General features: G+C 43.9%; 1 protein-coding gene across 1 annotated transcript in view; it reads right to left on the bottom strand.

The window, feature by feature from the left end:
- sptb (spectrin, beta, erythrocytic) overlaps positions 1-27906 on the bottom strand; it is a 57488-nt gene that overhangs the window by 14643 nt on the left and 14939 nt on the right. The window contains exons 3-28 of the mRNA XM_079528439.1: positions 24254-24405; positions 23591-23764; positions 21652-21749; positions 20331-20411; positions 19989-20104; positions 19735-19847; positions 19222-19409; positions 18785-18902; positions 16899-17057; positions 15635-15937; positions 14561-14717; positions 13271-14141; positions 12822-12959; positions 11759-12518; positions 10740-10942; positions 9126-9216; positions 8738-8884; positions 7094-7360; positions 6619-6843; positions 5760-5849; positions 5074-5364; positions 3642-3772; positions 2894-3098; positions 2245-2468; positions 1610-1760; positions 294-538 (exon numbers count right to left, since the gene is read on the bottom strand). Of these exons, the coding sequence (XP_079384565.1) occupies positions 294-538; positions 1610-1760; positions 2245-2468; positions 2894-3098; positions 3642-3772; positions 5074-5364; positions 5760-5849; positions 6619-6843; positions 7094-7360; positions 8738-8884; positions 9126-9216; positions 10740-10942; positions 11759-12518; positions 12822-12959; positions 13271-14141; positions 14561-14717; positions 15635-15937; positions 16899-17057; positions 18785-18902; positions 19222-19409; positions 19735-19847; positions 19989-20104; positions 20331-20411; positions 21652-21749; positions 23591-23764; positions 24254-24405 (5698 nt within the window). The remainder of the gene's footprint in view (positions 1-293; positions 539-1609; positions 1761-2244; positions 2469-2893; positions 3099-3641; positions 3773-5073; positions 5365-5759; positions 5850-6618; positions 6844-7093; positions 7361-8737; positions 8885-9125; positions 9217-10739; positions 10943-11758; positions 12519-12821; positions 12960-13270; positions 14142-14560; positions 14718-15634; positions 15938-16898; positions 17058-18784; positions 18903-19221; positions 19410-19734; positions 19848-19988; positions 20105-20330; positions 20412-21651; positions 21750-23590; positions 23765-24253; positions 24406-27906) is intronic.

Here is a 27906-nt window from a genome sequence, read left to right as displayed (position 1 = left end):
AGGGATTTACAGTTAATTTAAATGAATGCTTACATTTTTAGCATTGGTCTTCCTAGCTGAACACAGGAGCCTGTTGTCCAATTCTTGATCAATGACACCCATAAAACCAATAAAGCATCTGTGTCACTTTATAATTTTATACTTTGGCTATTCACTTTGGCTATTAAAAAAATAGCAGATATACAAGCTCATAGCGTGGCACGAAGTGACGCGTTTGTAGATCTGCTATTTCTGAAAAATCTTGAATGTGTGAAAACTGACCCTCTGTCCTTTCCAAGCCCACGCCCACTCACCTGGGCTTCTCCTGCGTCTCAATCTGCTGGATGGTGCTCTCCATCCAAGCCATCAGGTCCTTGACCATGGTGAAGAAGCGGAACTTCTCCGCCGTGTCCAGCAGGCGCTTCCTGCGGCCGTCGCAGGCGTCCAGCAGACCCTTCCAGGCGTCCACCACCTCCTTCTCCGTGGCCTGGATGTCCACAGCCTTGTCCCCTGCATACTGGGCCTGTAGCCGCGTGGCTGTCTCCTGGAACTGTTGAACCTGGCCATGGGACAGAGTTGGGGATTATTAAAAACAACGTACCATATAGTCATTCTTCATTTGAGAAATAGCAAAAAATAGCCTCTGCGAGGTCACAATGAGTCGAATTGCAACATGTTGTGAACTTGTAGATGTAGGACTGTTTTTTGTATTTTACATTATTAATTAAGAAATCCCAAAATATAAGGATGCCAGTGGTTAATGTGGTTTACATACTTTTTATTTATTTAATTAAATTCAGTTAAATTGTGATGTTATCAAACGTAAATAGCAAACATATCAGACAATACAAATACAGTACATTTCCCAAAAGGATGTATTTAATTCAGTCTGTCCAGGACCAGGGATAAAACATGTCCCCACCAGTGATACAAATGAATGACCAGAGGGGGGAGTATCAAAAGCAACATGGAGTTTCCCCCCCATCCCCCTAACAAATTGAACGTTGGTGATCCAATCCAATCCCCCAGTATAATTCCAGCATAAGGCCTGTGTTGAATGTCGTTCCTACTCTCTGGCCTCAGCGCCCTGTTTCTGTACATGTTCCTATCTACATCAAGCCAAATGCTGCCTAAAAAAAACAAAATTACAAAGAGATCCACCATGACTGGGCCTGGGGTTTGTTAGGAAAAACAATATTTCCCTTTTCTGTTCAGGCCTTGTTTGTTTACTGCACACATTTCTATTATAAATGAGAATTCTGGGATCAAGGGGATATTTCCTCCATCTATTATACAGTAGAGGCACTGTGGCTTTGACCCCTGCTTAGCTGTGGCTGTGTAAGAAGCTGCTGAACTGAACAAGGAGTAGATAAAGATTTTACTGTCGAACTTTGATGATTCTAGTTCTTTGCGAGGTGAAGTGTTTGTTTCAGCGGGCACGGACTGCAGGCATGACTAAATTCTCTCAAATTGTGCCTTAGGCAAAAGAAAAAACAACTTCAATAACCCCTATCCTCGATGATACTTTGCGTAGTATCTTTAAAGTGCGGGAAGATGTTTTTTTCCCCTCTACCTGCTGTGATTTCTCACACGCCTTAAATAATGGTAACGTAAGTCTGTGAGTTGTTACCTGTTTTCCCAGTGCAGTGATGTCCCTCTCGAAGGCAGCATGCATGCGGTGGAAGGACTCGGCCTTGCTGAAGTCCTCTCCCACATCATCAGGGAGTTCACTCTGCTTGTCATGGATCTGTGCCACAAGCTCCTTCCCGTCGTCAAAGTACCTGAACAGACAAATCCCCCACAAGGGATGGGCTTATCATTGGTTCACATTATCATATCATTACAGATTTTACCATTAAGGTAATTTATTTTATTTATCAATCCCTGTAGCGGTTATCATCATCCTCATCATCTACAATCACCACCTCACATTCTACGGATTAGTTATATTTAAAACCATATACCATCCTCACATTTTACTGCATAGGGGGGAAAAATCTGAGTCATTCTAATCTACATTTTCTCCCTAGTAGGACTATAAAGATAACCTTGAGCCTTGTGGATCAAAATGTACTCACCAACAAACACAAACCTTCCAAACATCAGCATCACTCTAGCTAGCTTGCTATCACTGTGTTACCTAGCTTGATATCACTGTGTAACTCCTTCTGGATGAACCCAGAATCTTTACACATGCGCTTGTCTTTATCAGTATTATATCGGTCAATCCCACAAGGCCCATTACGGTGGATGAGCCGGTCGTACTTGAGCAGGTCGTAGGAGGCAGTGAGGAGCTGGGCTCGAGTGTCGATGAGCTCAAGGAGGTCAGCCCAGCTCTCATTGATGCTGTCCTTCCACTCGGCCATGGTCGCCGCTTCGGTGTGTCCCGCCTCGATCAGTTCGTCTATGGTCTGGTTGACAAAGTCCACACGCTCCTGACCTGCCATCCCAGTCTCCCGAGCAAAATCCCGGAACTTGTCCCTCAGAAGCTGTGCCGGTTTGAAGGGGAAAAAAGAGAAGTCATTTCAGCAAAGGGATGCGTGACATTTAAAATAGATTAGAAGTACAGTATGTAGGCTGAAATTTGAATATTCTTTTTTATGCATATACTGCACTGTGCGCCTTTGCAAAGAAACTTTTGGTGACCACTAGAAATAATTGCACTAGTGCACCATAATGTGATGTGCATCATGCATGTACTGTTTGCATGTACAGTACATATGCCTGTATGTGTGTCCGTCTGTCATCCCATTGTGTTTGATGTGTGTGTGTGTGTGTGTGTGTGTGTGTGTGTGTGTGTGTGTGTGTGTGTGTGTGTGTGTGTGCGCGTGCGCGCGTGCGTGCGTGCGTGCGTGCGTGCGTGCGCACGGACGTGCGCGTCGGTCTATCTGCCTGCCTGCCCACAGTGTCTCACCGTGACATGGTCCAGGTCCTGGCCCATCTCCTGGGAGGAGGCCACCACGTCCCTCTGTGAGATCCACAGCTCCAGGTCCTCCACCTCGCGGCTCAGCAGGAAGTGATGGTAGGTGTGGTCCAGCTTCTTCCTGCGGTCCTCCGCCAGCTCCTTCAGCCCTGCGTACTGTTTGTCTACCTGGCCTTGACGCCTGATGATGACCTCACTGTGGAGGGAGAGAAGGAAGGAGACAAAGAGCGGAGGAAGGAAGGGGAGCAAAGAAAGAAAGGGAAGGAAGATTATGGGGGAAGGCAAGATGAAAGGAGAGAAAGAAGTGGGTGAATTAATGATAGGATATTGGGCATAGAAAAGCGTGTCAAATACACTTCTCCCCAGACCTTCCGGTGCGTTCATAATATGCTTGCCTCTGTCCCCAGTCATGTATGTATTCAGTAAAGCTCTCATTATTGTTCCTTGTTCACTTCCCATTGGTGTTGACGCTCTGTTGTTTTTATTTCTTTACTTGTTTGTGTGTATGAGTATATATATATATATTCTATGAAAGTGTGAAACAGCTTAGGTTGTGTGAAAAAATAAATATAATAATAATAATTATATAATATAATATAATATATAAATTATATATTATATTATAATTATAATTATTTATATATAAGAATTATATAAATAATTAATATAATTCTGTGAAGTTGCCCAAACTGAAATAAAAGCAAAGTAAAAAAAAAACATGGAACATCAAAGCACTCACCCATCAGGATGGTCGTCGGCCAGCATCTTCTGGGCGCGATCAGCCAAGGCTTGCATGGAGTCAGTGTAGTCATCCACCGCCTGCTTCAGGATCAGGTGACGCTTCAACAGCAGCATGGCACTCTGCTCATCCTGGAGAGATCCAAGGGAGCAGAGGTGGTTTGAGGACATGGAGAGATGATCGGGGGGCAAGAGGAAAGGGGAAAGAGGCAGAGAAAGAGAAAAAGAAGAGACGCATATGGAAAAAGTAGGAGCAGCTTGTAACAAAAACTGTTAACTCTCCAAGACATACAGTAATGAAACACTTTGAGCTCTCAAAGTTGAACCAGGCTGCGTGGGAAGCAAAACAGTTTAGAATGAAGTAAAATGTGCCAGTGAAATTATGCTAATGCATGCAATCCTGCTTGATCTTGGCGCAACAACACACGCCTTGTTTAGGGTTAATGATCCAAACAAATTCAATTTTCACGTGCTACATCTTGGCATCTGCACCTGCTGCCTTGAGTGGTTCAGGCTACTTTGCCGTCTCTCACACTTACAGTAAGACCTGATTATATTTGCCATGTCTGCGTGCGTAACCGGACAGCAGACACGTACAATACGTATTTCATTTCTGTTTATATCACAATTTGTCAGCAGATGTGCATGTGATTCAAAAGTGTCACGGTCTCACAGATACTTCCACTTCTGCCTTCTCACACACTTTAATCTCTTTTGACAGTAAACAGTATTATCTTGCTAAGAATTGGGTTGTGTTTATTGACTTTTAATAACAAGTTATAAAGATATAGATAGTGACGGGTATCCTCACACAACCTCTCACCTCTGATTTATGCTACTTCACTTTGACTCTTTGATTTATGTTGCTGGCTTATAAAATGTGTTTTTTCTTCACACATATACAGTAGATGTCTCAACCCATTATATTTTCCTAACTCATAGTTAGCATACACTGCTGTCTTTCATCCTTAGATCTTTGTTCTAACTTCTGATCCATAAACATTATGCTGTGCCTCCTTTTTAACTCATCCTTAGAAATAGCCTAACCCTCTGCCCCCGGCACACAGTTTCCTTTGATGCTTCTTTGCTAACACTGAAGGTCAGTTCATGGTTTCCAAAAGTTTGTGTCTGACAGCCTGTTTGTTCATGCTCCATGCACCTGCTGCTTGACATTTGAATCTACACTCCAAACAACTCAAAGAATGAAAAATAATTATTCCACTGAAATCAATGAGCTGTGCATGACTTCATACGCAACCCCCCAAGGCGTCCAGCTAGTGGAGGCTGCAAATGCATAATTTGAACATCAAAAGCCTGCCACCACCCAGCCATGAACCATGTGCAATAAGAGCCTGAAATACAGTAATATGCACTTCCCAGTCTCTGACTCATGTAAATGTGGCCCCCACGACGTGCACGCTCGTGCCCCATACCTTGGCCTTCTCGTCAGCGATCATGTACAGTTCCTGCTCTCCTATCCAGGCCTCTGCTTCGTCCGCATCGTTGTAGTACTGCTGCGCCATGTCTGAGCCGCTCAGCCTCTCCCTGCGCTTGGCGTTCTCGTCCTGCAGCCGTGACCAGGTCTCCTCCAGGTCCTTCACCTGCTCTGCGATGCGCTCGGCCTCCGGCCGGCCCTCCGCCTCGGCTGCGGGTGCCATCCTCCGCCCCCGCTCCAGGACCTCGTCGACACGGGGCTGGTGGCCCTCGATCTCCCTCTGCAATGTCTAACGGGTGACGAGGACAGAACAAGGTAGGTCAGAAGTGCATATGAATATGGTATGCAGTCTAGTACATCTCACTAAAAGCACCAAGGGGGGTGGGGGGGTGGGGGTGGTGGTTGTGTTTTTTGCTTGAGAATACTAGTAAACTAACCATTTAAAGGCTTGTTAAAATGTGTCTTACATCAACTTGTGGCATAAGGTATATAAATAGTATTTGTATTCTGTTTGGATGACATCTGTGAATCATATCTAGCTGCCAGCTGTCTTGTCATCTGAGGCCCGGTTGCCGGCTCTTTGATTGCCTTTCATTTCAACACTACATCACCATAGAAACACAAGTGCAGTGGTTCACAGCCAAAGAGAGAACTCCCACTGTGTTCCACATTGGAATTAGTCACCTGGTTCTTTTTCAACAGCATTTGGACTGTTTGGAGATTGTGGCCATGCTCCTCTGACATGGCCAGTGGCATCCTCTCCTCTATCCACAGCTGAGAGACAGGTAGGAAGAGTGTGTGTGTGAGAGAGAGAGAGAGAGAGAGAGAGAGAGAGAGAGACAAAGACAGAGAGATAAAGACAGAGAGACAGAGAACAGAAACCGGGACAAAACTGTTAAAACCAGCATCCTTAATTAAGCAGTACTACATTAACACTCCAATTGCCTGGGGTTATTTAATCCATTAAATCATAGCGCCCAATCGATTTATAGCAACTGAGCACTTTTACCGACGGACCGAAAGTTATACCAGATGTGGGTGGAGCAGCTAAATGGCGATCGACAACAACGGGAGGCATGATTAAATCTAACACGACTAGCACATGATCTTTGTGTGATCTTAGAATTGGACGGGATGATTTAGATCGCGAGTTATTAACGTTTTAAGATTTTCGTTGTCGTCGGCTAAACAGGGGGGGGACATTTTCGATGACGTCCCACTGTTGTGCAACATCGAGGATTGTGCAACAGGCGCTCCTAGGCTGTGGAGCGATGCGATTGGTTTTCATATCAATAAACTTTGTCTTTTGGATAAAACTTCGCCCTGGGCGCTGGGTGTAACTAATAGAAACGACGGTGAACTTCGTCCTGGGCGATTGGGGTGTTAATATTCTCATCTTTCCAAAGCTGAGCGGCCGCCGCATTTGCCTGACCCATCTCTCATCCCCTTCATCTAATTCTTCTCCTCTGTGAAATTTGCACCGAGGCAGGTGTTTTCATCACATTACAAAATCAAAACTCTGCACTAGCAGATCCATCCTCACCATCTCATCGGCCAGGTCTCTGTAGAACTGATGGACAGCCTTAGCTGCCTCCAGATGACCCTTGCGCATCGCCAAGGGAGTGAGCAGTTGCTGGAACTCGGCTTGGAGAGCCTGCTGCTCAGCCTCCAGCTCGGGCTGGTCCTCCCTAACCCCACCATGCTTCTCCACAGCCTGCTGGAGCTCTTCCAGCTCCCTCGCCCGGTCCCGCACCTGGTTCTCTGTCATCTGACATGGGAAGGGAGATTAGGGAAGATGATGAATGACCGTCAGAATGCAATCAAAGATGTAGCAGGTGGTAATCCGACTTAACACAAAGTATCTGTCTCTCTTTTTCTTTTTTTATTCTTTTTCTTTTTTTGTTAGATGGAGTAGGTGCAAATATTTTCAGCTATAAACCTTTAAATACTTTAATAATACAGTTAAATACAAATAGTAGTAATAAACAGTATCCCTCACGTGCGCATCACCCACACACCTGGTGCTTCTTAAGAAGGATGTTGCCGATGGTCAGGTCTTTGACTTCCTCCTCACCACCTTGTAGCTGCAGTTTCAGCTCTCTCAGCCACGTTTTCATGTCGGCCAGGCTCTGGTCGAACAGCTCAGAGCGGTTGGCATCAAACAGCAAGCGTGCCTTCTCCTCGGTGGTGGACTCCAGCTTGTTCCACAGCTCGTGCAGCTTGGCCAGACGTTCCATAACAATGGGCTCAAACTCAGGCTTGGACTCCATCAGCTCCTGGCCTTCCTGTATGGAGAAGGACAGGAATGTTTAGAAGGTTACACCTTGTTTGTGGCTGGAGACTCCCGGAAATACTGGAGCACTGGTGCTGCAGTGTTCTGGAGCACCAGTGCTCTCGTTTACATTAATGCACTTTAATTATCTGAAATTTCCTATAGATTTTTTTTTTCATTATCGCAACTTTGTTGATCATTTTAAAGACGGAACTCAAATTCGATATCACGTTTTTAGCTCTGTTGGTCAGTTTGTCTGTCCATCCGCAACTTTGATCTCAAACAACATGTCTGGAAAACTACTGGCTGAAATGCCATGGAATCTTCTCTGCAACCGAAGAAAGCAGCCTGTGCTAATTTTAGTTACCGTACCTAATGGCCTTTGCTCTTGCGCCATGATTTCACACAATTTCAAATTGGCCCAATGTGAAATTACCCCACTGGCCTTCAGATCAGTGGCCTTGTGGTTGAGTGTCTGCGCTGGGACTGGGAGGCTGGGGTTCAAGCCCCAGTCGGGTCATACCAAAGACTCTAATAAATGGGACCCAGTGCCTCCCTGCTTGGCACTCAAGCAGGGAGGCACTGTACATCAAGCTGCCTCACGCTACAGAAACAGGAGATAGGCTCATGGCTCGGCAAGGCTACTTACTTACTTGGCTCTAAGCCAAAATTGACAAATGCACACAATATCTCAAAATCGAATTGGCAGATTACCATTGTGCTTAGCACGGAATAATCCTATTGATTTTGGTGAACCCATGGCCTTTTCTGCAAGTTTGAACTTGAACTTATTAGTTATCTGAATATAAAGTGAAGATTGTTATGAAACTTGCAGAGTGCATTTATGCTGCCTGGAAGATGACCCATAAGTGAGTAACCCCATGACCTACTATGCTCTAATGCCCCCTATGGCCACTGCATGTAATGAGAAGCATAGACTTGCTAGCTGGGCTCTCTTAGACTTGTTTTTATGTAGAATTACTTCCCTTTTAGTATGGCTGTAAGCACACCATCAGCACAAGTCAAGCCAACGTGTTTCTTGATCCATAATAGCTCAAATTCCACTTCTCAATGCTAGTAGTTAGGATGGGTTAAATGCAGAGGACATGTTGCCCGTATGTATTGTGACAAAGACACGCCCTTTTCATTCAAATGAAAAGATGTAATCACTTCTAATTTATGTTTCAGAGTAATAATACCACCGCGCACACACACACACACACACACACACACACACACACACACACACACACACACACACACACACACACACACACACACACACACACACACACACACACACACACACACACACACACACACACACACACACACACACACACACACACACACACACACACACACACACACACACACACTTTCCATTGACCTGATCTATTTTGTTGAGCCAGTCTTTGTTGGAGGCCAGTTCAGCCATGAAGGCTTGGTGTTTGAGCCACTTGGTGTGGAGGTTCCTGGCCTCGTCGTACGAGGTGTCCTGAGCTGTCAACATCTTCTCATTGATCCACAGAGTCAGCTGCACCATGGAGAGACACATTACATTGGATGAAAATGACTCAAGACCTGCCCTTCTAACTTAAAAATCAAGCGCCTACTGTACCACTTAGCAAAATGACACAGACAGACAGACAGACAGATACACAGATACAGTAAATAAATATACAATACTGTTGTACACAAAGAAAGGTAACATTCAAAGAGACATCAAGATTAAAATGCATGGCATTACACCTTAAATGCAAATAGACTGAACTCACATCTTGAGTGTTTTGCAGGAAGTGCTGGAGATCACGGTTATCTTTGAGCTTCTCTGACACTTCCTTGGCTCTGTCTTTATTACTGTTATGCCTGCAAGGCAAACACACACACACAAAAGAAACAGCATCATCAATATAGCTCAGACATATTGCCCATCTCGCCGTCTTTCCACTGACTTTTACTCTGACCATCATTCTCCCGTGCCATAAAAATTGATGGTTTCGACCATCAGAAGTAAATCCATAAATCCCATGCATTGTACAGTAGCACCGAGCCTCTCCCTTCTCAGAGAAACAGAGAAATACCTGACACGGTTAGCCAAATCAGCCCTCTTAGGCAGCTTTCTGCTGCAGAGTGAAAAGTAGCTCTTTGAGATCAATAACCATCATTGCCGGCGTCTGTCTCCCAGTCCGGATGGTGGTTATTCATGGGAGTACCTGGGCCCTCTCCACAGCCTACTATTAATGGGAGTACCTGGGCCCTCTCCACAGCCTCCTATTGACAGTAATGATGCTGCGTATAGAAAGCTGCCTCACTGGTAGTGGGCTTAGCTATCTTGGTTAACACCAATATATAGCTAAGTTTGTAAGAGGAATAGAGAACTTTTCAGGTGATGTGGAATAGTTGGCACAAAAAAACATTACAACACATTGTGCATCTGCAACCCGGAGTGCAGGTGTTAAGGATGACTCGTAGCTCAGCTGGCTGAGCTAGCATCATTAACAATCGTCAAAGAGTGTGTGAGGACTGGGAGTAGCTAACAGTTTTAACTTTTCCTCATTAGAACCTGCACATCTTGGCTATTTGGGTATTTACAGAAATCAAATACAGTAGTATTAGGCTACAGATGTCCAAAAACATTTGGTTTATTCTGCCCCTGCTTTCAATTGACACAAATGATGCAGTGCTTAACAAGCTGTCTCAGTGTTTTGGGGTAAACAACAAACTGAGTAAATTCACATTGACTGAAATACGTTTGGAGTATACGCAGCTAACTTTTCTTCACAGAAGTTCAGCTCAGATGTTATGTGGATAATTAGAGAAATAAAAGAAACAAGTGTAACGGTTAAAACAGGCCTAATAGGTATTAATATTACAGTTTCTATATTAACTAACACATTCAAGATATTGTTATTTATAGATTTTTAAGCTTGTAATGAACTCAAGGACACAAATGCAGATTGCAGTCTCATTTGCACACCCTAATTATTTGAATTAGGCTGGAAAATAGCATTTTAAGACCAATTATATTATAATTTTATTGTGACATTTGTCTCTATTTTATTTAGCTCTATATGCCTAGTCGTTTTGTGCTTTGTTTGAGGGCATGTATGAAAGTAACACAACATGCTGTATAATGTACACATTTACTTATAACCTAAAATATAACCTTTAATTGAACATGTAATGTGTTACATTTTAGTAACTTCACCAACACTGCTGGTTAAGACCAAGTTCAATATGAGACTAGTAGCCAAAAGTACTAACAGGTTCACTTCATTGACTGAATATAAACACATTCCAATTCTAATTCAAATTGACCACACTTTTGTTGTTTTTCTCCCTCAGTGTAATTTAGTATCCAATGTGATGAATAAAACCACGTGACGGACCTGTCTCGGATGGAGTCCATTTTGTTTTGAACTTTCCCAGAGTTGAGGTTGCCACTGTCCAGCAGCCGTTGTCCTCCCTGTAGCGTGCTCTCAATCTTCTCCTCATTGGCCTCCATGGTGCTCACAAAGTCCTCGTGCTTCTTCAGAGCCATCTCTGCCCCGTCCAGGGTGTCAGTTAGGTCTATGTGGGCCAAAGTGTACTCCTGAAACACAGACACAGTGACATGTTTGTCCCGGGGTGTTGAACAGCGGAGGGAACTCCAAAAGCACTCCTCTTGAATCATGGGGTTAAAAACACAATATTATTTGAAAGAAATGCAGTGTGGCGACATTCTTTCACATCGCATTCTTTTACCAAGCATTGGACTGCGTGATGTTGTTCAGGTTGTACTTGCTGATGGAGGATGTAGCCAATGTTGTAATTAACAATAATTATGCAGTGAATTGTCTTGTTTACCTTCTCATCTTGTTCAAAGATCAAAGCAATAGAATAAAGGCTTTCTAAAGACATTATTAGATCAACAAGACGTGATCTAATAATGTCGTGGCTCCCATGTAGAGCTTTGACTTTGTGTGGCCAGTCAATTACGCCGGTGAACTAGTTACTACTGTAGGGCATATCTATGCCATATGACTCCATGTTTGGGCAAGGTTTCAGCATAATGCACTTTAACAGTGATTATAAGAGTAATGATTATACAGTGTTATAAGCATATTACTATGAATTTGACCAACTTGACCATATATGTCATTTATGAGTGCTTATAAAACTATAATTATACAGTGTTCGAAGCAGATTAAAATGCATTATAAGTATGTTTCTAACACATTATAGACATGGGATGCATAGAAAGTGTTACCCGATATTTACAATATGAAAAGAAAGAGAGCGAGAGAAAAGGAGGGAGTTACTTCCATGGCCGCTGATCGGTCTTGTGATTTATGATGTTAGCCCTGGACACACAGACTTAAGAAGAGTCAGGTCATGGTGAGTATCCAGTCTGTATTATTATATTTACCTGGTTGTTGAGAATGGCTTCTGCAGCCTTGGCATCCCTCATGAACTGCTGGAAGCCCAGACCCTGGTCCAAGAGGTTCTTGTGACTGTCCCACAACTTCTGGAGCTCATCCAAGCCACGGTCCAGACCCTGAAGCCTCTTCTCCAGCTGCTGGTACTGAGGGTCGTCCTCCTGGCCCTGGACGACCTGGGCACCAGTGTCCTTCACACGGAGGAAGTCCTCCTCGTGGTTGTTAATGTCTTCACGCACTGCGTCGTGGAGACTCAGCTGCTGCTCTGCCTCCTGCAGTGTAGTGGGCAGCTCTTCCGAGGCTACAGCCTTCTGGGTCTTGAAGAGCCAGGACTCCAAGTCATCCATGTCCTGGAGGAAGGTCTGCAGCTTGCTGACCTCACCCAGTGAGTCCTCTCTGTCCTTCAGGGTCTTCTTCAAAGTATTCCAGGCCTCATCCAGTTCTCCCCTGCGGGCCAGGATATTGTCCACATTCTCTGGGTGATCCTTGGCGAGCTGGTCTGCCTCTCTTCTTAAGAAGGTCATTTTAGTGTTGATGGCGTCCAGGTCTCTCTCTATGCCAAACAGTTTCCTCTGGATGGTCATGACTGCTGCCAGGTCATTTCCCAGGTCTTGCGTGGACTCGATCAGCAAGGTCTTTTCTTTGATCCAGGTCTCTGTCTCGTCGCACTCAAGTCTGTAGTTGTGCAGGCTGACAGCAGAATCCACTTTCATTTTCTTGTCCTCCACCATTGCCTTGAAGGCCTCCCACCTGAAACACAGAAGATTGATCACTCAAATGCACCATAACTGAGTGTTATTGATACATGTAATATCTGCGAAAATGCAGATATTATCAAATTATTGCACATAATCTATAGACAACAAAATAGAGGAAAACACCTTTGTAAGATTAACTGAGATTATTTACAGTATGTGGACTAAACTGTCAATTGAAAAGCTAGGCTTCTGTGGTCCTGAATGTGCAGATATGTTTCTTGTTTCTTTGTTTTTCCTTTCCCATCCTCTGGAATCATTGTCTGTCCAAAAATCTAAAATACTGTAGAAAACTCACCTCTTATTCAAGCGCATCTGACATTCCTTGACCTCTTTCATTTGTGGGTGTCTGCTGTCCTCAAGCTGTTTTACTGCTTTGTTGACATCATCGACCCGTGACTGAACACCCACCATCTCTTGAGCCAGAATGCTCAACCTATGAATAAACAATCATTAGCCACAACAAATGCACAATGCAAACTGATACATGATGAAAACCGAACTAGTATTCATAAACAAGTATTACGTTTGTTTTTTAGCCTGCCCTGAATAGAGATTAAGATGGGTGCGGTTATGGCATATATTGGAATTCATATTGTCAGGCAACTTTATTACATTACAGTACATGACCGGACTGGGACTGCAATGATTATGCAGCACCCCCACCCACCTGAGACCTGAGATGACTAAAACGAACCAGAAAAAGAGATAGATCTGATACATATCATGTAGCCTATTTCCACATACCTATTCTGTACAACTTCCAAGTCCTCCAGGTTCTTAGGCACGTCCAGGCCAACCAGCCACGTCTCCTTCTGACCCATCCACAACTCACAGGCGTCCGTCTCACTGAAGATGGTGTACAGGGCCATGGTGTCATCCAGCTTCTTCTGCCTCAGGTCAGCCAGAGACATGAGCTCCATGTACAAGTCCTTAATATCCTTCAGGCGTCTCTGGATGTCCGGGGTGTTGCGGAGCTCCTCCGGCAGCGCGTTGGCTTGCTTCACCAGGGCATCGATGGTGGCTCCGTTCTTGATCACCTCGTTCTTGAGGTCGTTGTGCTTCTTCAGAAGCCGCTGGGTGGTGTACTCGTCATGGCCCACGTCCTCGCTACTCATCATCCGCTTGGTGTCCACCAACCAGGCCTTGAGGTCATCCGCATCTCCCTGGAACTGGAAGAAACCTTGGGTGTCCTGGAGGTTCTGCTTCCGGAACGCCGCCAGCTCCTCTAGCTGCTCCCACTGTCGTCTGACGTCGTCCATGCGCTCCTGGACCTTGGGGGAGCCAAAGTGCTTGGCCTGGATCATCTTGTCGCCCTCGTCCATGACCTGCTGGAGGTGAGCGCGTCGAGCCCCCAGCTCGTCCTCAAAGGCGCTGTGCTTGCTCAGGAGGATACGCACACTGGTGAGGTCCTTGCCATAGTCCAGGGTGGAGAAGATGTGCTCCTTCTCCTTAATCCAGCCCTCCAACTCCGCCATCTCCCACAGGAAGTTCCAGAAGCGCCGTGACTGCTCCAGACGGGCCCTGCGCTGGGCTGCCAGAGAGCACAGCTCCTTGTAACACAGGTCCAAGTGCTGTACCCGGTCGCGGATCACCTGGGGGTCACAGGGCTTGTAGCCTGAAAGGGTAAGATTATAATTATTTTAGAGTAACAAAAGGCAGCAGTACAATGCATGCCAGGACATTATGCTGCTAATGATGTGGTGATTTTTGTTGATTGGCTATTTTGTTTTGGGAGATTTCTTCAACCCAAGTGACAAATATCTGTAGTCCTTGTGAGTCTTTATTCTTAGCTGAGGCATTTGAGAAAAAAAATTACTTTGTAATGTAATGCCCAACAAGAGACAAAATCCATTTTACATCACCCTGACCCAGAGTGGGGGATCACACGCTCCATATGAGAGCAAATCCAACTCATGTTTCACATGTATCCCTTCGCTTTGACATTGGTTTGCTGTTTCTCTACAATCTACTACGTAATAAAAAAAGCTAAATAAAATATTTGAAAGATAAAATATTATTAATATTTACACTTACTTAATGAGTCTCCATTGGAAAATTCCAGTGCTGCAGCATTGGCATTTTCTACCCTCTCTGCCTGTAGGGCAATGTCATTTTCTACTAGGGCATGTTTCTGTAACAGGTCCTCAACTTCTAACAAGTGCTTTCCGAAGTCAGGAGACAGCAGGCGAGCCTGAGGGAGAAACCAAAGGTGTGTCAGAGTGGCTTTAATCACTTTAGATGCTATAAGTGTGCAGTAACCTTCAGTGCTGACCAACATCTATTCAGTTTCACAGTGTAGGTTTTGAAGTTCATGCTGACACACACATTACAAGGACAGCATTCCTTCACTTAATATACAGTGAAAATTAATGGCTTATGAAATACAGTAGAGACATATCACATCTTTTTAAATATGTACATTCAAGCTGCAATATGGTTGCTGCTGTGTATGGAGCATAGATCAGCACAGTGTCCAGAATACAGTAGATAGCAGGTAGTGATGGTAATATACATGCCTGTACTATGTAGTACTAGTCAGTGATATTGCTGTAATGAGTAGTGTTTAAATGAAGTGGTTACAGATCTGATTATAAAATCTATGAACTCAAAGCATTATGGTTTTGTTTTCTTGGGCTCACATGCTATGCTAGAATTAGTTACTACTACTATTTCTATTACTTACTTATTACTTATTACTATTACGATATAATGCAAATAGCCTGTTGTGAAAATACAAAACCCTAAAGATGCACATTCATGGCTTTAGCAGGTTGGACAGTTGGTTAGAGAATAGAGACAGTAATGTCACAGAGTTGATCCCTGCAACTGCAATGTGTCCTGTCAAAATGTCTCAACCTGCCTGCTCACAAACTGTATCAGGATAAAAAACATCAGCTGAATGTCTAACATGAAAATGACAATGCCAGGGCACATTTTTATTTCTTTACTTATATAAAGTTATTTATTTATTTGTATCTATTTGGCCTTTCTCTTGTTCAGCACATATTAATTTGTTTTTTTTGGCTATACCAATATATTATTATTATTATTATTAGTAGTACTAGTACTAGTATTAGTACTATCCATCACCTCCCTACTATACATCACCTTCATTTCATCCATCCAGCTGATGATGTACAACATCTCCTGAAAGATCCTCTGCAGTGTGAGGGTTTTCTCCAGGCGGGCCCTACGGGCCTTCAGCAGCTCCTGCAGGTAGTCCCACAGGCGCAGGACGTTGTCTTTGCGCACGTCGATGCGCTTGGCGTCGTGGTAGCGCTCAGACTCCAGCTCCTTGGAGATGGCCACCAGCGCTTGGACGCGCTCCTCGTACGCGGCGATGTCCGTCTCTATAGCGTCGTGCTTCTTCTTCGCTGCTTCTACAGCCGGCAGGTCGTAGCCAAAGTTATCCTGAGGAGACAAATTGGAGGGTGGAGAGTCTTTCAGGGCAGAGGAAATCTGAATGACCTTAAATGCAAAGGGTTTGTTGTGGTTTACAGGCAAGATAAACTGATGATCAAATGATTTGTTCTTCATGGTTATGTACCGGCGTGTTTTGCATGTTTGTATAATTTAAATTAGTTCTGAAATATCCTTTGAGGATGACATAACAGTGCTATAGACGAATAACGGTCCTAAATCCTAATTATCCATAATGTATAAATGATGGATTAGGAGTCAGGACAGATAGGCCTTTTCTGGGAGGGGTCAGAATAAATTATGGATTTAGACTGTTATTCGTCTCAAGGATGTAATCACCCATTCTCCTATTTTTTTAAATTCTTTTAAGGATATCAAAACAAATAATACGTCATGGAGGCGCCCACAAATTGATTATTTTCAGCACAGCATTGCTATGAATGAAAAAGCCCTTTCTATTTTATTTCTATAGTTTTAAGACATTTACAGTGCAAAGTGAAAAGGCCAGGACTTTCGGCACAGGTACCCGGAACTCGTATTCCGTATCACTGATCTAAGCTAAGGATGGTGTCCAAAGTATATTAAAATGGCAAGACTTAATCGTATCACTGTCGCAGTCAGTCACTTGACAAGGTTTATGTATTTTCCACTTTCAACATAGCTTCCTTATTTTGCAACAATGTTGATCAAATGTTTTAAAAATAGCAAAAACAAAATCGCTGTTCACCGTAGTAGTACATACAGAATGGCTTAAAGACCAGCTGAAATGGCTTTTCATGACCATAGTGTGAAGAATTTCCTAGTGAAACAGGGGCTGGTTATGTCATAAATAATCATAACTCCATGCGGAAGAGTAATTGATACTCTAGGAGTCTAGGTAGAGGTAGTAGTACATATCATGCTAAAAGTGTGAAAAAATTGTAGTTGTGTTGTTGCTGTTGTTGTTGTGTACCTGAGCGACAAGCCTCTGGTTCTCCAGGAGCCAGGTCTCTCTCATGGCAGCCTTCCTGTCAAAGCGCCGGGCCATCTGCTCCAGTTTCTCCTGTCTGATCAGCTCGTCCCTCAGGACACGCTCCCGCTCGTGCTCCGCCCTCTCCAGACGCTCCCAGGCCTGTGCATGAAACAAAATCACAGGAAGTCTCAGCAGAGTTTTGGTTTAGGATGCTTTAAAAACAAAATTGCTTGACAATAACCAGTGGTGTAACTAACTGGTTATTGTCAAGCAATACGTACATTTAATACTGTACTTAAGTACAATTCTGAGTTTATTTGTTTTACTTTACTGGAGTAACCAGTGGTGTAACTAAGTACATTTAGTACTGTACTTCTCTCTTCTATCTATAAATGCACCAAGTCTCTGTACGTACGTGTGTACGTCTGTAATTCACTAAACTCGAGAACCGTTCGCCCCACCAACTTCAAATTCAACACACGCGTTCCACAACCCAACAGGGAGTGCAGTGCCCTGTGTCGAGTCCGTTGGATAGCCGGTTGTCCAGAACCAGCACAAAAGCCTCTGCCCGGGCTCTGGACCTGATCACCCTTATATCTCCATATATGGAGCTGGCCTGCTCTGACATCACACCACTTCATAAAGGGACACAGAGAGACAGATACAGAAATATGGGAATAAAAGGGACACAGACAGATGGGTGAACGGGTACTCTGAGACGGGTACAACGGGTATTGCATAGCCGAGTGGGGCATGGGTCTTCAACTTCCATCGTTACCGACTCTGTGCTCTACAGCTGAGAACCGGTCTAGTAAGTACAATTCTGAGGTATGTTTTTGAGTGGTGTAAACCACTCCTACGACTGGCTTTGTTAGTTTACGTGTCTGTCTGTCTGTCTGTGCTCAAAAAATGAGCATGGTTGCTACGGTCACCCAGTTCACCCGGGTGTGATTTCATGTCAGATCAGAGCTGATCAGGCTATATAATACCTTACACCACTCAGTTCACACGGGTGTGATTTTTTACTTTACTGGAGTACTTACAATTTTCAATAATTTTACTTCTACTCCTTATTATAACAAAACCACTTCAGCCCTTTATATACTTCTAGATCTGCTATTTTCATTTTTATACAGTTGAAAACTTGCTAAATGGGACCTTCCTACTCAATGTATTTTACTGACTTATGTATTGACTTATGTATTTTACAATTCATAAATACAATTTCTGACAACTTGTAGTTGCATTGAAAAATAGTCGGTGCTATGGAAACGGCACCATTCCCTTTTGAGCGGCAGGTTCTGTAAAGACAAACGCTGTAATGACCAGGATGGTCATTAAAATGAATGTTCCGGCCTGGGCCGTGGCTCAGCGGTCCAGGCACCTTGGCTGGTAATCCAGTCTGGCAGTGTGCCGCGGGTTCGACTCCCGATCCCGACGGCCTTTACTGCATGTCATCCCCCCATCTCTCTCCCCATTTCCTGTCAGCCTACTGTCTGCCCCTCCATAAAAAATATAAAATAAAAAAAGGTGAAAAATGAATGTTCCACAGTATGACTTTATTCTCAGTTGTGAGACTATATGTTAACTTTCCAGAAAAGGATACAACAATTGCTTTTCTTTTTTAACCACATGAACCTTAGCATCCCTATTCTGGACTGGGCATACTAAGCGAACATTCCACAACGAAAACAGCAGATCTACAAGCTCACAATGTGCCATATTACCTGTGGATCAGCTATTTTAGGAATAGGGATTTGTTTTTATAGGGTGAAAAGGAGGGGACCAATAGACCCCTGGGGGACCCCCGTTAGATTGGGTTTAAGTAGTTAGCAGCAGAGTTAATTCATTTATATGAACTATTCTTTCTCAGTGTGGAGTCTCACCCTGTTGATATCTGCCACCAAGGCTCCTTCTTTAGGGGTGTAGACCCTCTGGTTGTTGGCCCGCATTCGACTATGGATGGTGAATAGCAGCACTTCCAGGTTGCCCTTCTCCTGAAATCTGCAAACAATGAAATTCAAACAAAGCAATCAAATCAAAACTCAGTGGAGAAATCTAATAAAAAAAACATTCTAATTATTCTAGAAAACAGCACAACATAAATCACTGTCATAAAACAAATGTGAAAGTTACACCAATGTTAGTTACATTAATATCAATGGTGACATGAATGAAAAATAATGTGTAATATGCATTATATATATATGCTAACTTAAAAAACTTCAAATCAAATCAAACTTTTATAGAGCATCTTTCACACAACCTTAATTTACCTAAGTGTAAAGCAGAACACATCAATGCTAGTGTACTGTGAACTCACTTGGGTGGCTTCTCTACAGTGCGGTAGGAGTTGAAGGCCTGTAGCTGCTGCTGGACTCCTGTCAGGGAGTTGGCTAGCTTCCGGTTGTTCAACACAATGATGGTTTGCTCGATCCACGTGAGCAGATCTGAGGCCAGCGTCTCATATTTGTCAACCATCTGCTCAGTCTCAATAGCATGTTCCAGAACCTAAAATGTAACGATTAGATGAGCCAAAAGTCACAGAAACAAATGCACACAGACATTTATATATAGCAACACATGTACAAAACACAATGATCCGCTGTGCAAGCATGCGCGCAGGCACGCACGCACGCACGCACGCACGCACGCACGCACGCACGCACGCACGCACGCACGCACGCACGCACGCACGCACGCACGCACGCACGCACGCACGCACGCACGCACGCACGCACGCGCGCGCGCGCGCGCGCGCGCACGCACGCACACGCACACACACACACACACACACACACACACAGCACCATATGTCCACATACAGTATATTCACCTTGCCAACTCTCTTGCCCTCAACAGCAAGTTGCTTCATCTTTGAGAAGTAGTGGTAGAACGCCACAACGTACGTGATGATAGACTTTTCATCAGGGTTCTCTGTATACACATCTGCAAGAAACACAACAACACAACAGTCAGTTAAGCACTGAGAGCCAAAGCAGTGAACACAGTAACCCAACCCAGGACTCTTTTCTCCAGGGTTTAGGCTCATAAATAATATAAGTTCTAAAAGAAGACCCGTCAACTTGCCTTCTGGGTCCAGCAGTTTGGTCACCCCAAGCTTCTGCTCCGCTACGTTGAAGGCGTTGTGAAGGTTGTGGGTTTGGTTGGACCTCTTCAGACTGTTATAATCCACTAGATCTGGCCTGGGAGAGACGGAGAAAGATGGAAATGGAAATAGGAGACAGAGAGAGAGAGAGAATGGGAGAGTGGGAGAGCGCAAAAGAACAAGACAAAAAGAGAAGAGTGAAAGAGATGAACGATGAGTGGAGAATGAAGACGAGAGACATTGAGCAGAAAGGTTTTGCAGCGTGTTTACATTGATGGAGACAGGACCTGCGAGAGTGGATTGGGCGATTCATCTCTGCTTACCGGTGTTTGTGTATGAGGGCGTTGAAGGCCATGCCGTCTTTCCAGCAAGTGGTGAAGTTGGTGATGTTGACGTTGGGATATCTGTGAAAAGAAAGCCAGGGGGCTGTCACTGGCTGTGCAGCGGTAACATTTCTGAGAAGCTTCTGGTGCAGATCCGTTGCCAAGTTCCATTATGTTAGCATTAGCCACCATGGCTAAACAAGAGCTATTGATCCTGTAGCTTTAAGGCTTGACGATTGATTTGCATCGATCCCACATCCCATAAACCTGTAGAAATGTAAAGGATACTCTGCAAACCATGAGCTCACATTTCATGTCATTCTTTCTGCTGCTCTTTCCATTGTTCGGCTTTAACCTTTCTGTGAGAGGGTATTTCTATCAGACTTTCTTTCATGTAGTGTTTGTACAGTCCGGCCAGCCAAGTTTCCCTTGTGGGGCAATCAATATTTCACCTTAACTTTTTACTTGAACTAGAGCTGGACCCAGACGCAGTTGCAATACATTTTAAAACCAATCCTTGGGAATCCTGTTAGACAGAATGTGAAATCTGCAGAACTATCCAGCATAGAGTCAATTGGGGGTTTGCAACATTTTTCAGGCCGAGGGCCCCTTAGATCAGTGGTTCTCTTCCTTGTCAAGGACCCCCAAATATATTTGGCTGCAGAGTGCGGACTCCCAGGGAGGCAGGGAACACACATATTGTATAAAATGTGTTAGACTCCAGCGAAGTTCATTCCCTATTAAAAGTTACTTACTATAAATCTTGCAGAATGAAAAATAGCAGTAATTTAAACAGTTTGATCTAAGCGTGAAGTCGTGTGTGACCAATATAATCTTTACTCATAACAGCTTTCCTGCCTTTTGCTGGCAGCTAATAAACCTTTAGTCCTGTTCAGTAGTGTTGTGATTTGGAATGACCTTCTATAAGGTCTCTAGAAGTCTTCATCAGCTAAGGTAATATATCATGACAAGTATGTGTTTACAGAGTACATGCGATAAAGTTGGATTACTATACCATTGGTATTTTTGAGTATTCTGAATGTGGGTATTGCTTCCCCCTTTGTTTAGTATTGATGTGTGAATTGTGTAGGATTGATGTTTTTTTGTTTTTTGTGTGTCTGTGCCTACACTGTAGTCCTCTGTCACTCAGCCCGTTAATTCCTGCTGCCCGAAACCTGCTGTTACTTTGAACAGTGCACTCCATGGTACTATTTCTTCCTTTGTTCCATAGTGAACAAAGTTCAATGTAGTTTTGTGAGATGACGTTCTGTTTCACAAAACAACTACTTCTTGTACTCCTGCCATATTCCCTCCCACTCACCCTGCCGTCTTCATCTGGCACCACAGGAGAAGAGCATCCTTGGCCGAGCGGGTCTCCTTCTGGTCAGCCTGACCGGTCTCCACGATGATGTCCTGGATCTGAAAGGAGCCAGAGGCCCAGAGCAGGAGAAGATGAGTTGAAAGGAGCCAGAGCAGGAGAAGATAAGTGGGGAAAAAGGCTTAACTAATGACTGTCAGGAGGTTGATATCAAGAAGAGTGATTCACAACAAGCACATCACTCATACATTCCAAAACATGTTATTTAGGGCAGTGTATCTCCAAGTGGTGTCTGGAGACCCCCAGGGGTTCCTGAGGAGCTTCCAGAGGGTCCCAAGCAAAATCAATTTCAAATAGCATAAAAATCATTTGAACCACTTCCGACCCAGCTATTTAAAAATAGCCAATCTACAGTACATGCTCACGACGTGTCACATAGCTCACCGTTGTGAGCTAGTAGCTCACAGGGTTAGCGTTGAGCTTTTTTTAACACAAATGTTCTGCAAATGAGGGTCTGCAGCCAGCTAATCAAGCTGGGAGTCCTTGACATGAAAACATTTGAGAAACGGGCACAAACAGGGAGCATTTCATGTTCAAGTGACATATAAACATATCTTCGAAATACATAATTTATTTACATCATGAGACTAAATTTGTGTTTAACGGCCAAGCTACACCAGGCTTTTCTCGCACAAAACGCGCACGTTTAACCGCGTGCGGTTAAACGCGTGCGTTTAATTTAGGTCCAGTCCTATTTTAAAAAAATCACACCCGTGTGAACTGAGTGGTGTAAGGTCTTATATAGACTGATCAGCTGTGGTCTGACGTAATGTCTGACGTAATGAAATCACACCCGTGTGAACTGGGTGACCGTAGCAACCATGCTCATTTTTTGAGCACAGACAGACAGACTAACAAAGCCAGTCGTAGGAGTGGTTTACACCACTCAAAAACGCACGCGCGGGCCGCGCGTTTAGGGTAAACGCGCGAGAAAAGCCTGGTGTAGCTTGGCCGTAATTTGTGTGTTTCATTTTTGTAAAACAAGACTGCAATGTCAGTTGTTATACATTGGCATAGTTATTTCACAGTCTGGATCTGTGCCAATTGAAAGCGTAGTCAAATTGATAGGAGTGCGAGGAGGTGGGGGCCCTTTCATTATCAAGGTTCTTCTTATTTTCCCACACAGTGGGATAGTAATTAGAGCGGTGATGTGATCTGAGAGACAGGGCCCACGGAGAAGACTAAATTTAGCCTGCTTTGGTTCTCCGGCTGTGTTCATATCATAAAGAAGGAGACAGGAGTGAGTGACTTGCTTTAAGTTTGTCTTTTCTTTTCTTTTTGGTGTGTAAAAGGGTTGAATAATGCATACTGTTTGAACCAGCGCCGACTAAAAATAACAGGGCTGCTGCTGTCAAATTAAAAATAAATACACTATTTTTCAACTAGTAGATGAAGCGAATCAAACTGACATGTTCTGATATTCTCTGTGAGCTGCTAACAATCTATCTATTTTCAGTACTTTGGTTCCCAGGGAGACATGAATTTTCTCTTTTGAGTATCGAGCAAAGCATTTTGGGAATCACTGCACTAGATTATCTGTTGAATGTGAACATGACCAGAATATAGAGTTCTTCCAAAGGTGACGTGTGTGTAGTAATGGTGGACTGTAACCACATGAACACTAGTGCCTCTATTCTGGGACAAACATACCGCGGAAATAGATCTACAAGCTCATGCGTAGCGCCGGACTGGACCAAGTATAAAGCTTTGGGGGGTATACAGTAGGGATTAAGTTAAACTCAGAGATGAGTTATTTGACATCATCGCCCAATTCAAATTCCTCTGAAGGAGCGATGCACAATTATCTTCACTAATCATAATTGATATTCAGGATATTCAGACTGAAAGGCATTCATTCTAACAACAGCAGAACTGGGTTTACCTGGAAGCGCAGGATGATGGTCCAGATGAGACCCAGGATGAGGCGGTGGTTGCCATCCACAATGTCATGGGACCCCATGTTTTCCAGGTGGACTCGCTGCTCCTTGAGGAACTGCAGGGCCTTATCCACATTCTCCAAACAGTGGATGCGCATGCGACCCTTAGTAGGCCTTGGCTGGGAGAGAGAGAAGAGAAAGGGGGAAAGAAGACAAGGACAAGAAAAGAGTCAGATGCAACCATATAAAGCTGGGGATTATAGTTATTGTGTAGGACCTCAGAGCAAGAACACCTGCACGCACGCACGCACGCACGCACGCACGCACGCACGCACGCACGCACGCACGCACGCACGCACGCACACACACACACACACACACACACACACGCATGTACAGTAAGCACACATTAGACAGGACTGTTTTCAAGCTAGTCTGGTCTCTTCTTGTGACCACCGTGCTCTGACTTCTGGTGCGTTACCCACTCAAAATAACATCATGAAAAATGGATTGCAGAAAGTGGCAAGAGTCAATTTAAATTCTTTGTATTTTCTACATAGCAGATGAGGCAGACGTTTCGGCACACTGAATTTAAATTGACTCTTGCCACTGTGTACGATCCATCACCTTGGTTTTTCAGATTGTCTGGTCTAACAGCAGCATCGTACCAGTCGTTCCCCAGAGAGGACCTCCAGTAGTTTGATGAGCATGCGTCCATCTCTCAGATCCAGATAGAGGTCAGAGATCCGACAGCCAACCCGAGATAGGATGGAGTTGACCCACTTGGTGAAGGTCTTCTTCTGGACAGCCTCACGCTCATCTGATGATGTTAAGAATAATAGAAATTAAAAACATGATCTCCTAACCCTAATATCTTTCTTTACTGCTCATCGCAATTTAGCTAAATTAACCAATAGAGAATAGCAACAAAATAAAATTAAACAAAGATTTTGCTGAGAGGCAGATGACAATGGAAACAATTTTGCAATGTATACTGCACATACATTTAATTTTCCTCACATTTTTAAAACAATACAAAAACAGTACACAAAATAATAAAGGAGGGAAAAGTCCCAAGAGGAGGCCCCTAACTATGTATAACCACATTAGTAGGACATGATTTGCAACAATTTGCAACAACAATTAGCCAACAAAGTTGGCACGCATAATTATATAGAATTACAACTGACATGATTGTAGCAAGGACATGAAAGGACATTTCATACTCACTCTAATGCAATAGAACACTGCAGAACATACTGTACGTATCAACAGGGTTGGAAAGTAACACAATAATTAATTGTGCTCTCGTTAGTGTAATTGAGCAGCTTATTCATTTAGGGTTTTTGTAAACATTATAAATCTAATTCTACTTTCACTTGAGTAGACTTCTGATGAAGTATTGCATTCCACTACTTTTGGAAAGGTATGGATTACAGAGTAGCCTCCAGTTATGCGGAGATTCCGTTGAGGTTTGCGTTGAACCTATTTTCCCTCATAGGTCAGTCTTTGAATAAGCTTTCTTATAAACAAACCTACAGTCAGAATGCCACATTGATCCTTGTAACAAGTATCTGTTACTCAGTCTTCAAAAGAACTACACACACAGGTAACCTTACTTCTACTTGAGTACTATCTATCTATGTTATGTAACAGTATTTCTATGACATTCTAGTCTTTCCATCCCTGCATATCAGCACACTTATTAATATCATCAATATTACCAATGAATATTCCCATAGCACAGATTAGCGTTCCTTTTACATCTCTACTTATACTGTACCCCCGATATGGCTGATAAAGCGCTGTTGTAATTATGCTTAGAAAACATAATAACTGTGGAGCCGCGTAGGTGTACATATGTAAATATCTCGGCACCTGTAGTGCAAATTTGGTATGAAAACGTACAAAGGTCCAAAGAGAGTGAACAGCACCATTTGGCCAGACTGACACATTAAAACGCAGGCAGATGTGACACCTACTCAGAAGTGATAATTATGCCGCCGTACCATATGTGCATATGACCCACTGTTCTCTGTTCTGAATGCTGCGTGTCTGTGGAGGTGGGTGATGTGGGCGGTAGCAGTTGCTGTGTGGGTGGGCATGGGGATTGATTAAATGTACTAATATTGATGCTGAGCAGATAAATTATCGTTTTCTGTAAAACGGTTAGGCGCAGGGTCAAGCAATGTAAATATGTAATGCTAATACACATTTATAATATTAATGATACATCAGACTTTGGAGATCGCTATTCTTGGTACTCAAAGATGCTTTAAATAAACTAAAGAAACAACAACTCTGAATGAAAATAAATAAAAGTGGTAAAATAAAAGCAACAAAAAAGAAAAACAAACTAGAAAAGTGCCCTCCATCCACTGTGGTGCATCCGGCATTGTCAAGCATCTACACGAACACAATTGGAATTGGCCCATAACTTTGTGAAGGCAATTGCAGCCAAAGGGTATGAAATCCATGTTTGAATCCACAGTGCCCTAGATTGTACAGGTAATTAGCTGAAAGATGGACGGAGGGACAGACAGACCCACAGGAGTGAAACAAATAAAAAATCCTTCAGCTTTGCCTGTTCTCGCCTGGCAGGGATAAAAACATGTTTAACAAAAAGCACAATAAACAGTCTAAAAATGTGAGTTTTGAGGGTAGTTTACTCCCATTATTAGAATAAAAAATCACACCCGTGTGAATTGAGTGGTGTAAGGTCTTACATAGCCTGTCTGACGTAATGAAATCATGTCTGACGTAATGAAATCACACCCGGGTGAACAGGGTGAACATAGCAACCATGCTCATTTTTTCTGCACTAACAAAGCCAGTTGTAGGAGTGGTTTACACCACTCAAAAATTATATAGTAGTAGTAATAACAACCAATAAGACGCACTGAGGGCTGAAACAACAGAGCTTCTTAATACGGTTAATACTGCTTCAGTTAAAGGTATTCAGTTATGGAGATCCAGGTGATGATAGTTAGCTCCACATATGGAGATCCATGTGTTGTACCAACTTGATTCATTTGCAAGTGTGACTCGCGTCGTGGCAACCACACTGGTTATCATGAGACTCACACAATATGTTTTCGGGCCAGGGAGGGCGTAAAATGTGTGCTAATTAGTAAGGCCAGACGGGGCCTCGGGCCAGCCCAGTTAGGGCCCAGGTAGGGCCCAGGTAGGACCCAGTTAGGGCCCAGTTATGGCCCAGGTAGGGCCCAGTTAGGGCCCAGTTAGGGCCCAGGTAGGGCCCAGGTAGGGCAGGGCCTTAATTTTCGGGCCTGTCGAGAACTCTATTTTTTTCCGGCTGCCAGGCGTCGGGCAGCTGGTCCACTGGTAGGATTTCCATTACTGTGGTGTCCGCTTGATTGTCACCATTGTATGTCTCCAGACTCTGTTTATAAAGAAATGACTGGTCACTTTTTGGAAGACTTTTTCGAATTCAGTCTCATCAGAGTTCTGCCAGTGACTACGTTGTGACCCAGCAGGACCTCAGCGGTTTTCTTGAAGCATGTCACCCATTGCTCGTCCCCAGAATCTGCTATTTTGATATGAAAACCTGTATCTCCCGTCAGTCGGTCGGTCACTCCTCCATATATGGTCACGCCTCATGACATCACGCCTCCATATATGGTCCCAGTCACACCTCATGACATCATGCCTCCATATATGGTCACGCCTCGTGACATCACGCCTCCATATATGAAGATCATGACACTGACCTCATCAAACCCTGGATAGGAGAAGACTGGATCATCACCTAGATCTGCATATATGGAGCCGGCCAGCAACTCTACATCTGACCTAAAACCTCAAACCCATAGATCTCCATATATGGAGCTGACCTGTTCTGACATTCCATATGTTGATCCTCCCCACCCGTTCCTCTTCGATGTCTCCCTTTTGACTGACTTTGACTTTAAACTCTAGACAGGCCCTCCCCGAAGTTATTATTGCAGCCACGCCCGGCAGCTGGCAAAAACTAGAGTTCTCAACAGGCCCGAAAATTAAGGCCCGGTCCTACCTGAGCTCTCATTAAACCCTGTACACTCAAGACACTGCCCCCACTGCCACCCTTAGATCTCCATGGAGCTGACCTGTTCTTACATTCCATATGTTGATCTGACCTCATCAAACCCTGTACACATTCCATATGGAACATATGGAATGTCAGAACAGGAAGGACGGGTGGGGTAGGATCAACATATGGAATGTCAGAACAGGTCAGCTCCATATATGGAGATCTAAGGGTTTGAGGTTTGAGGTCAGATGTAGAGTTGCTGGCCGGCTCCATACAGATCTAGGTGATGATCCA

This window comes from Electrona antarctica (assembly GCF_951216825.1).
Source record: "Electrona antarctica genome assembly, chromosome: 18".
In the NCBI taxonomy this organism is placed as follows: Eukaryota; Metazoa; Chordata; class Actinopteri; order Myctophiformes; family Myctophidae; genus Electrona; species Electrona antarctica.
Note: the sequence above shows the minus strand (reverse complement) of the source record. Positions and strands in the feature narration are given on the sequence as shown.